Source organism: Oryza sativa, chromosome 7 (genome assembly GCF_034140825.1).
Source record: "Oryza sativa Japonica Group chromosome 7, ASM3414082v1".
In the NCBI taxonomy this organism is placed as follows: domain Eukaryota; kingdom Viridiplantae; phylum Streptophyta; class Magnoliopsida; order Poales; family Poaceae; genus Oryza; species Oryza sativa.
The window spans coordinates 3,889,177-3,900,788 of NC_089041.1; the positions used below are offsets into that span (position 1 = coordinate 3,889,177).

The following is an 11,612-nucleotide window of genomic DNA, read 5'->3' on the forward strand; positions in this document are numbered from 1 at the left end:
AGTATATTGCGTTAGTAAGTGACAATGACGGTGGATATTCCAGCATATAAATGAGATATGTAAAGCAGAACTTAAAAGTATAATTGCTTATGGTATATTATATTCCCATAGTTGGAGTACTTGGTCACTATCTATAGGAATAAATTGTTGGATGAGCGTTTGAGAAAAATATTATATGATTATTAGACGATTCTTCAAGGAAAAAAAGAACGATTATGTGATTGTTGGTTTAGAGGGAAATTCGGAATCATGTGACTCGATTCATTATTATGAAAAGCAGCCCACATGCTTTATCTAAATAAGTTGAATTCACATGCTATTATTTTAAGTCGTGACATCCTAGTTGTTTTCTTTTTTATGGGTCATGCTAGTTGTTTAGCATTATCTTTTAGAGGAGTCTATTATAATCTACTTTGCAGGTTTTGCAAGGACTTGATTTCTTTTGTTCAATTTGTAGAGTATATAAAGTTCTTTGAAGGGGAAAATCCATTAAAGAAAACATAAGTCACCATCCAACGTATGCTTATTTGTAAGTACCTTTTTCCTTATAACTTTTGGCTCAACGATAAAGCACATGACTCAAGATATTTTTTCTCAAGTCAGTAAATTAAATGAAAGAAAAGGTCAAGTAACTTTTCATTGGAGAAATAAATTAAATGAAACTAAAAAAAGATTGTCCAACCGAAAAAGGTGAGTGACTTAGCCTAATTTGAATGATCCGAAGGGATGGCACATTATCTGATTTTGTGATAATGTTTGAGAATAAAATGAATTAATTGACTATTACAAATTTTAAAAGTTGTCTATAAAAGCATTATAAGCAACAATTTATAAGTAGAAAGTTTTGTAAAAAATTCATCGTTTAAAAGCTTGTGAAGCATGTCATAATAATCTATAATCTATTAGAGGAAAATAATGGGGGTATTACTGGACTTCATTGATGTTTAACCTTTAAAGGGATTAAAAGGCTTCCATATATGAAACTCAGCTAAAGAGTAAATAGATAAAAACTGCCTAATCAGCAATCACTGTACTCAATTAGGTAGTAATAAATTATGATGGCTAAAAAAAATTGTGGCAACAGGCCCACCACAAAGAGACATGGTAACAATGGGTGCAGAAAATCCTGAACAGTGGAGTTACCACAGGGATGTGCTGTCCTCTCCTCTCATCAGTTTCTGACTGCAGTGAAAACTGAAAACCCCCAAAGGAGGAACTTCACAGGAAGAGAACAACAGAAACTCACAATATTTTTTTGGCACTCATTGGCACTTGTCTTCTTCCAATGGAAAAGAAAGGAAAATTGGAGATGCTGGTAGTACAAGGCAGCCAGAATTATACATTTCCACTTCTATATGACCACAATAAACTCAGCTGCTGCTGCTGCTGCTGCTACTAGTCTTTATCCTTTGCTTTCCACTTGATTTCTCCACTGACTCATCCCCATCATCTCCTCTTCTGTTCAGAATCTCCTCCTGCTAAAGCATTTCGTTGCTGATTTTTTTTTTTGCTGGAATTCTTGTTGTGGGGTAAGGCGCAAAGCGCTGCGAGGCAAGGCATAACAGCTGAAAGTTGCAATCTTTATCGGTTTTGGATTCCTCCTCCTCCTGCTGCTGCTCTCTCTCCTCCAAGGCTCCAACACATCCTGGTCCCGAGAGAAAAAGGGGAGATATTTTTTTGGGGGCGCATGATTCGATCCCTTGTTGTTTGCTGTTGTTGCCTTGCTGCGCAAAGATTTGGTCCTTTCTCGGTCTGTTTCTTGGCCTGTTCAGCTCGGTGGTGGTGGTGTTGTTGGTGGTGCAGTTCTTGGAGTCACATGGTTGGTGGTGGTGTGGGCAGTTCTTGATCCAGGCTCAGATTGAAACTGGCGGTCGAGAGATTCCTGGTTGCAGGAGAAGTTCTTGGTCGCATTTCGGGTGGTGGTGGTGGTGGTGGTGGTGGCAGTTCTTGATCTGCTCCCTCGGGAGAATTCGATTGATGTGGTGGGTTCTCTTCTTCTTCTTCTCCTTGGAGCTCAGTTCCCCAATTCGCCATTTTGATGAGGAGCTCCCACTGTGAGAGCTACTGCGCTCCTCCCTTGTGCAACCTCCCCTGCCTCCCCAAATCCAAAGACGATTCGACCACGGACGATGCCGCCGCCGCGTCGTCTCCAACTCCGGCCACCGTCGTCGCCGCAGCTTTCGCTGAGGACAAGCCTCCTCCGCTGCAGAAGATTGAGGCGGCGGTGACGGCAAACAAGGATCATGATGATGATGGTGATGGTGGTGGTGATGAGGGTAGCAAGGAAGTGGTGGTGACAGTGGTTCCCAAGAGTAGCCTGAAGAAGACTAATTGTGAGGACAGTAAGAATGTGGTGAAGGGCAATGTGAAATGGATGGATTTGCTGGGGAAGGATCTCACTCAAGTTAAAGAATTTGAGCCAAGGTACATACATTTTTTGTTCACTCCCATGTTTATTTACTTACTTAATTACTGTTTGTTGAAATGTATGGTGAATTTTGGTGTGATGTAGTTGTTCATCAATTTAGGTAGAGACGGCTTGTTAGCAGAAATGTGGGATGTCTCTAATCTCTAGAGGAATGTTCTGGTCTTAGGTAATCGCTTCACGCGTTTGCTATAAGTCATGGTCATTTGTAGTTGGTTGATATTAGGGGTTCATTATCAAAAAGGCTGAGTCAATGGTTGTTTTTTTTTTGCCTTCTGTCCCTTGATGATGGTGGACTTCTTTTGTTATTCCGATGTAGTGGCCGTGTAAGATGATAATGGGGCAAGTCGTTAAAGTATTGTGCAACTCTACTATATTTTGACTTTGGTTTTGGTGTGTAAGCATAGATGCGGCTGCTGTGAGCACAGTCCATCTGGTCATCATCAGATTAAGAAATTAGATGGCTGGGGTCATACTCTGAAGAAGTAATATCACAATACATTACTAATAATAAAACCCCAATTTGTCGTGCTTGGATAACGGTGAAGACCAAGCCATCTTCTTCCCTTATTGGGTAGCTGCTCTAGATTTTTTTTCTTCAATGTGTCCAAAATTGGCGGTTTTCTTCAATGCAGCAAGAAAACATAATTGAATATCCAAATTACATTTGTCGCTATCTATATTTGTGCAAGACCACCTGTCTAAATTGAGGCCTAGCCACTTTGCACTGCACTGAAGTTGTCATGTACTTCGCTTTTGGTCAGTTTTTCTTTGTAATTTTGGGTAAAATGTAAACCTGAAGCTCTGCAAGAGATTTGATTTTTAAGACTGAGATGTATCCATGCAGCAGCCATAATCAGATTTAAGGTGTGACATGGACATCATCTTTGTAAATATAGGTCATGTCCATCTGTCAGTGAAATGTTCTGAATATGTGCTACTCAACTAATTAATTATAAGTGCATTTGCCAAGTTTACTCTTTCCAGATATTTTTCTTCTCCAAACTTACACGTCAAAATGGATATTTGATTGTCAAGCTGCAAGCAATCTTTTGTTTTTGTCATTTCTATCTAAAGAACTGGTTAACTGTTTTTTCCTCAATTAGTTTGCAGCAAACCAAGTGGGTAATTGTATATCACCTTGTATGACCCTCTGCACATCCAAGCTAAAGACCAAGCAAGCTTTCAATCTAGATCAGCAGATTCAGCACCATCTTTATTAAAAAAAAAAAATCAATGCCCAGGGCGGTTTTGTACATGAACCTTCATTTTTCAGAAAAAGTCATTGGGTTTGTTGTGGATTGCTTCCATCTGCTTTATATTATCGTATCATGAGTGGATACATTGAATGTTGATTATCTATGTCTTTCACATTTAAACTAGTAATGGCACATTAACACAAACATCTTTCATAGTCTTATTCTATGATGATGGGAACAGCATACCGACATAATTATCCGTTGTTGTGTCGCTTTCGAAGTTCCTTTCCCTTTACAGCTCTAATTGATTTGAAACTCTCCACGCTAAGTAGTGTATATCCTTGATTGCCATGACTGCTCAAACCTCTTATTACAAAAAGATCAATGTATCATTGTTCTTTGATGCTTATACTACATTTTCTTGCGTGCAGCGAATCTGGAGACTCGGATGACGAAGACGGCAACACCTGCATCTGTGTCATCCAGTAAGCAGCCCCTTGGAGATCATCCCTGTAAATTCTCTGAAAGGAAAAACCGAAAAACAAGTGTCTGGGTCAGCCATTAGTTGTTTATTTGTCAGTAGAGAGATCAGAGAGCCCCCCATTGTGTCGTTGGTTTATCTGGAATTGTGGATGGAATTGGGTTGTGTTGTACTATCAATCAGCAGCAGCTTCACCAGTACATGTTGCACATGCATAGAGTTTAGATTTTAGAAGATTCCTGCAAAGATCTGATGATTATGTTCTTGTCTGACCTTGTTCTGGTAACCTGGTTGGGGTGTTTTGGTGGCAGTATAATGATTATAACCAGCATTGCATTAGGCTGACTGGATTGGCTGAAATGTGGGCCCCCTCTTCTGTATGCCCAGCTTGATGGGCTGGTCTGGGCTGGGCTTAGCTTGGGCCTTAGGCCGCCCAGTCTGATGACACCGTCCGGTCCGAAACTATTCGGGATTCAGACTTCCAGGCCAACTTGATTCATAAGAATCCACAGAAATTTTAGATTAAGCCCTGTATTTCTCCTGAATCCTAGTACCATTTGGACGAAAAATCCTGTAAAAATTGCTTGTGAAATTACCCTCGGCCTAGAATTTTGGGAGTATCTATGCATCTTTCGAAAGATTTTTATGATCATATCACATAGATTTTTAATCTTTGCATTAAAATCCAATAAACACAGTAAAAGATAAAAAACAACTAAAAACATCATAATGGACACTAATTACCATATCTTCAAGAAAAAGACCAAATCCATGCGAAGATAAATTTCAAAACTTACATGCGAAGATCTAAAAATTACACTGTAACTTACAAAAGTTACAATGTAAGTTTCATAAATTACACTGTAACTTACAAGAAAATGCATTGTAAATTTGAGTGAGAAAATCGAGTGAGAGATAAGAAAAAAATATTTCGAGTGAGAGGTAGCAAAATCAATAATTTTTTTGCTTGTGAAGTTAGGTCTTACACGTGGGCCCGGAGCCCCAGAGAGAGAGAGAGGGGGAATACAAAAGCAGATGAGATCAGATGACCAATCCAACAAAGCAGGAGAGAGATTTGGCATGTGGGGCCCACCGCGCAGTGAGAGAGAGAGACACGAGGCAGATGTCTCGCGTCGTGTAGTGGCCGTTTCACTGCTCCCCTCCTGGCCTCCTCCCTACCAAATCTACCCCCGCCTCGATCCCCAAAACCCGCGCCGCTCGCCGTCGCCGGAGACGGCGCCGCGCCCCCCCTCCCGCCACGCCCGCGCGCGGCATGGCCTCCGGTAGCTCGGTCGGCGGCGACTCGTACGACGAGGAGGCCGCCGCCGCCGCCGTCCCCCGCCGCCCCCCGGTCGAGCTCGACGGCCGCGGCGCCGCCTCCGACCACCGCTCTGGTGAGTGAGCTCGGGGATTTCCTTCTCCGGGGTTCAGGATCGCGTAACTGGCGAGGGCATGGTGCGGGGATTGCGGGCGAGGGATGCGGAGAATTGAGGGAGCAAACGGGATTGCATTTAAATGTGATCAGAAGTCCCGCGTTCTTAGCGTTAGTCGTGTTGTGGTCGTTGGTTTCTGAATTTATGCAATGCGGTTGCTGCCTGCAGCTGCAATGTATGAATTAGTAGAGCTCGTGGACCTTGCTTATGCATCACTGCTACAATTCAGCCACTCTTATTGTAATGTGACAGAGAGTTAACTAAATTTTATACTACAGGACGGGGTTAAATGAATGGGCTAAACGCGGCATTCTGGAGTTCCTCCCTTTTATGTATGCATTTAATCGTTTGGTGAAACAAATTGTCTATCGGAAAGGACAGAAGTATATACATTGTAATCATCTTTCTACAATGACCCTTATTGTTGTCAACGCAGAAATTTTATTTGGTTAAGCTTGTTCTATCTGTGTGGAGCATGCTAGAGATTTAAAGATATATTGGTGAAATGGGTGCCAATTACTTGAGCATGGCATTTTGTTTTCTATACTGCACTAAGGGTGAATAAATAAATATAGGGTTGTAGTAACAAATTAAGGGCATGCTAGCTTTGATTCCAAACTCAAATTTACCAAAATTTGGTAATGCCAGTTTTTGGTAGGCTGCAGGTATGTTTGGTTTGAGGCCTTATCAAAGTTTGGCGTGGTGTTAAATATGGAAGTTTCTAGAGTTAGCAGATTTTTGTATGGAAGGTCATTTGAGTGTTCAGTTTGTTGCGTTGCCAGCATTTCTTAAGGTTAGAAATGGTAGTATACCAAACTTGCCCTAATATTATGGAAGCCTTAGAGTATATATATCAGTTCTAGGTAGTGCATACATTCTTTATTCTTTGTTCCATTTTCTTGTTTGGGGATATATAAATCACGGTTGGATAAGGAGCTCTGGATTACCTTTTTCCCTTTATAGCTATAGTTTTAAGATAGAGATGGCAAAAGGAGATTGGGGACTGTTGTGACTTGTGAGTCTAGTTTCCAATATGTTCCTTCTTATTAACGTTATGCGTTTACTTGGTTGAGGACCCAATGATTGAGGATACTAGCTGATGACCCCGCTCTATAACAAGTATTTTTTTTTCTGCAAAGCTTTATATTTGGTACCACATTATTGTGTGTATTGGGTTAACTGCATTTTATCTCACTTCTCACAAGGAATTAAATGCTTTTGCCTTTTATTTCACATCCTCTCTCCCATTCTTTTCTATTGGCATCATTTTTCCCATTATATACTTATGTTGCAAAATGGTATCATCGAAATGGAAGGTTATGATGATTCATATAGGAAAAATCATAAAGTGACTGGTAAATGGTTTCTCATCAGTTTGCGCTTCGCATTCTATAGTAGTGTGAACTCACTTCTGCTTTGCCATGTTTGAATTATATTGAACAGATACAGCTTATTTCTATATTCCAGAGTTGAAATTTTGCAATCATCACAGCATACAAAGTTGCATGTAGTTCCATTCAGTCGCTATATTTTTATTCATGTGCTATATAATGTAAAAAGGATATCCTTATGCATTTGATCTTCCTAATAAATTTTATATTTGCTCACCCTCTTTCAAGATTATCTCAAAGTACTCATTACTATCATGGATTCATGGTATCTATTGTAGGATTCATTCCTAGATATCAGGTGGGCTCAAGTAAAGTTGACACAAGTGAAAGATACTTTGATGAGTGGCAAAAGAAGCTGCCCAATACAGATGAAATCCGCAAGAGCAAGCCTAGATCAAGATATTTCACAATATCTGGGGTGGAACTATCCCCAGATAATATGGCAGTTGCAACTGTGTATTTTGTGCAAGGGGTTTTAGGCCTTGCTCGACTTGCTGTGAGTTTTTACTTAAAAGATGATCTTCATCTTGATCCTGCAGAGGTCTGTGTTCCCCTCTAAATGCTATCTTTTTTGTTTTGGTATTGGTATTTATTTATGTAATCTCATTCCACCCATACAGTAAGTTGATTCCTATATAGGTCTTGATAAGTGATCAATATGTTTTCTCCCATGTAGACTGCAGTTATATCTGGCTTCTCATCCTTGCCATGGTTGATCAAGCCCCTGTATGGCTTTATCAGGTCTTACAAAAGCTCCTGCCTACAGTTCTTTCTGCTATCTGTACAGTGGTGTAACTAGAATTCTGCTGTTCTTTGCCTTTCAGTGATTCCATCCCACTCTTTGGATATCGACGAAGGTCATACCTTATTCTGTCAGGATTCCTTGGTGCTCTTTCATGGGGTTTGATGGCTACATTGGTGGATAGTAAATACAGTGCAGCATTCTCTATTCTGCTGGGATCACTTTCTGTTGCCTTCTCAGATGTTGTAAGTTTAAATTGAATATTATACGAGCTAGTTATATTTATGATCTAAAAAGTATATATTAAATGCTATATATTTCGTTTACTAGCATCACATCATGTCCATGCATTACGATGGATCCCAACTGAAGATACTATAAGCAGTATGGGTTCATATTAAGAAATGTTTCACTCGACTACAAATTTCTGCGCACATGAGCCTATCTTCCTAAATGTTTCAACTGCGTGCGTGAAGATATTGATAGTAGTCCACTTATAAATTCTGTAATGCATAGGTGTCGACAACCGTTTTAACCAAAATTTCTCTTATAAGTCACCATTATGTCATGCTACAGTCAACAGAGAACAAGACGTCATGGTTCACTATCCTCAAAAGTCAACAACTATTAATGAAATTTTATATGATTGTTTACAGTTACAAAATGGAAACAAACTGGCATTTTTTAAGTTTTCTTGAATTCTTCTCTTTTATGTTAACATGTGCTGAATCTCATCGATTGATGGCTTTTCCTCTAACTAGGTTGTGAGTAATGCACCTGTATAACCTATATAACATTGTTGTTTCATTTAAGAAGATACAGCGTGCTATTACTTATAAAAAATATATATATCTCCGGTTGAACTTTTGCACTACATTTGCTATATTCTTCAAACTGGTCAAATGCCCTAACAGGCTCTACATTGATTACATCTAGCCTAACAGAGAATGCCATTGTGCAAAGTATGACCAGATGATCTTTTTGTTAAAATAATTTCCACATCATATGTTTGGCCAAGGCTTTTGTACATCTATCTCATGAAAACGTTGCAGGTGGTGGATTCTATGGTTGTTGAGAGAGCTCGTGGCGAATCACAGAGTACATCTGGATCTCTCCAGTCACTATGTTGGGGATCCTCAGCTTTTGGAGGAATAGTGAGTGCATATTTCAGTGGTTCACTTGTGGATACTTATGGAGTAAGGTTTGTCCAAAAGCATCACTGAATCTACTGCAGTTCATCATGTATTTTAGACTTTCAGTGCTGTCCACTGATGGAAGTATTCCTGTAAACGCAGATTTGTCTTTGGTGTTACAGCTTTTTTACCCCTGATGACATCTGCTGTTGCAGTTCTTGTAAATGAACACCGTCTATCTTCAGGGGAACGTGCTATGTCACACTCTGGTTCAGGATTCATTGAGACCTCTAAGCAGCATATCCGGCAGCTTTGGACTTCAGTAAAGCAACCTAACATTTTCTTGCCCACCTTGTTTATATTCCTCTGGCAAGCAACACCTAAGTCGGATTCCGCCATGTTTTTCTTCATGTAAGTATCAAACTAACTACAATAGTAGCTCACCATGACGATATCTTGTTGTGAAGCACTTTTGAGTCCTTTTGACTGTTGTTCTGGAGTTGGTTGTAAATTCAGTAAGTAAAGCTCTCATGTCTTAGGAGAAAGGTCCGACTGTAGAAGGTCATTAGGTGGTTACTCTACCTAATGTTTATTGGAGCAATTTATTTGTCATAGGGTTTTACATACAGAGGATGTCAAATAAAAACAAACTACTTTATGCAACAAGTAAGTGGTGATTCTCGCCAACTTAATTTGGAGCATCCTTTTCATACATGTGTATTTGTTGTATTCCATCCCTCTGTAGTAGACAGTAGACTAGTCTTGCAGTGTAAAAATATATATTTTGTGAGATCAAATTCTATTATGCTGATTCAGAACCTATTTGGATCTTGGTTCCGCCAGATAGGAACATCATTTTAAATCATATTGGCTCTAGCGTATTTGTTACTCATTATGAATAATTTGTGCGTGATTAGCTGTTTCTCTATGTGATGCTTTTTTAAAATGGTTGATTTTTTCTTGTTATGTTAATGTTTTCAGCACAAATAAGCTTGGGTTCACGCCAGAATTTCTAGGACGTGTAAAGCTTGTTACATCTATTGCTTCATTGCTTGGTGTTGGGCTTTATAACTATTTTCTAAAGGCGGTTCCTCTAAGGAAAATCTTCCTGGCGACAACCATCATAGGTTCAGCCCTTGGAATGACACAGGTGCTTTTTGGTTCTATTCATTTCAGCACTGCTTCTATTAGTTTTGATATCTTTTTTTAATGAAATGGTGTATACCTTCAGGTTCTTCTTGTTACTGGGCTTAATCGGCAGTTTGGAATCAGTGATGAATGGTTCTCTATTGGGGATTCGTTAATCATTACAGTCCTAAGTCAGGTATGAAACCTTACTGCAGTTGCTGATTGCTGTAAATTGTTTTATGCTGTATAACTGGGGGTGCAGGAAAAGGTTTATTTGTTGCACAAAATGCATCCAATTGATCATTTTTGCTGCTTGCATAGTGAGATGAAACACAACACCTTATTTATTGTGCCTGTAACTGAGCTTGTGTGCAAAATGACCAGGGTGTTTTTGTTAATTACTATTGATTATACACTCAGCTCAGTTTTGGCCCTCATGTGTCTGTGACATGTGGGTCCATGTGGTAACTTGTTAATTACCACATCTAAGAGTGGCAAATAGTTGAATATGGGGGGGGCGAGGGGGGGTTATGATAACCACTTCTGAGGAGGGCATTCCCATGTGCCAATGTTCCCTAGCCAGCAAGATTGTTTAGATATCAACATGTCTCATTTTAGATCTATGCTTTAATATGTCCTCATGCCCTCAATTTCTGTCCCTGTATGTAATCTTAAGTCATCTGAATTGTTTTGTAGGCTTCATTTATGCCAGTTTTGGTGTTAGCAGCTAAATTGTGTCCACCAGGAATGGAAGCAACTCTGTTTGCCACTTTGATGTCCATCTCTAATGCTGGAAGTGTTAGTGGTGGTCTAGTTGGTGCTGGTCTAACTCAATTTTTTGGAGTCACTAAGGACAGCTTTAAGAATCTAGCTCTCTTGATTGTCATCTGCAATCTCAGTGCGCTGCTGCCTCTGCCTCTTCTAGGCCTCCTTCCAGAGGAATCAGGTAATGCAGATGACGAAGAAACAAAACATAATTGACTTGAGGATTTCTCTAGCTCTGCCCGTCCAACTCAGATACAGCCCATCGTCTTGGAGTTGAATGAATCTGCAGGGAAAGTATGAACTCATACTGCGGAAGTGCAGATAGCTTCAATTGGCCACTGCTTTCATCACTTAGGTCAAACTTTTTTTAGTCTGACCATTAACTTGCAAGCTGGTACCATGGTTCAAGATCATCAGAAAATGAGCTTCAATGCTAAACAATACAGGTATATCATTTTTTTCTCCTTTTCCATTTTACAGTTTAGCACGTATACCAAAGTCTAATTTACAATGTGTCTATGTGTACTGAGCAAGTGTTGTAATTTTTGTACTCTTTATGTTGCTGATTTAACCCCATGAAAAGTAGATGAGGGGGTTAACTATTGTAGTTAAACCATGAATTCCTTATAAATATGAATGTATTCTGCCAAAAATATGTTACACGCATTACAACTTTACTGATTTTTTTTTGGCCTCTTTGGTGACAACAGGCAGTCCTTCTGAAACAGTAATTCCTTTGACCTCTGTTCTGAGGTTAATATGAAATAGTTCCAATTTATTGGCAATTGAATAGGTACAAGATAATTCTATGTTGACCATTACGAACACTTAACCTGAAAGCTTCATGACATATTTTATATTTACCCTTTGAGTATATGCTGTGCCTCTATTTTATCTGCAGTTCCAACGAATTAG

At 39.6% G+C, this 11,612-nt stretch overlaps 2 protein-coding genes across 2 annotated transcripts; both read left to right on the plus strand.

Moving 5' to 3' along the window:
- Positions 1–1,385: 1,385 nt before the first annotated feature.
- Positions 1,386–4,444, plus strand: LOC107278554 (uncharacterized). The gene is made up of 2 exons (XM_015792001.3): positions 1,386–2,424; positions 4,056–4,444. Exons 1-2 carry the CDS (start codon positions 2,039–2,041, stop codon positions 4,111–4,113), a joined length of 444 nt encoding a protein of 147 aa, XP_015647487.1. The 5' UTR covers positions 1,386–2,038; the 3' UTR covers positions 4,114–4,444.
- Positions 4,445–5,196: 752 nt separating this feature from the next.
- On the plus strand, positions 5,197–11,350 carry LOC4342519 (folate-biopterin transporter 1, chloroplastic). Its single transcript, XM_015792000.3, has 9 exons — positions 5,197–5,499; positions 7,208–7,470; positions 7,606–7,670; positions 7,754–7,916; positions 8,724–8,872; positions 8,967–9,215; positions 9,786–9,954; positions 10,036–10,128; positions 10,629–11,350. Exons 1-9 carry the CDS (start codon positions 5,379–5,381, stop codon positions 10,911–10,913), a joined length of 1,557 nt encoding a protein of 518 aa, XP_015647486.1. The 5' UTR covers positions 5,197–5,378; the 3' UTR covers positions 10,914–11,350.
- Positions 11,351–11,612: the final 262 nt, after the last annotated feature.

Coding starts and splice junctions, on each gene's coding strand:
- LOC107278554 (XM_015792001.3), top strand. CDS start 2,039: ATGAGGAGCTCCCACTGTGAGAGCTACTGCGCTCCTCCCTTGTGCAAC. Junction 2,425..4,055: donor GTTAAAGAATTTGAGCCAAG/GTACATACATTT, acceptor TCTTGCGTGCAG/CGAATCTGGAGACTCGGATG.
- LOC4342519 (XM_015792000.3), top strand. CDS start 5,379: ATGGCCTCCGGTAGCTCGGTCGGCGGCGACTCGTACGACGAGGAGGCC. Junction 7,671..7,753: donor CCCCTGTATGGCTTTATCAG/GTCTTACAAAAG, acceptor TTTGCCTTTCAG/TGATTCCATCCCACTCTTTG. Junction 9,955..10,035: donor CAGCCCTTGGAATGACACAG/GTGCTTTTTGGT, acceptor GTATACCTTCAG/GTTCTTCTTGTTACTGGGCT.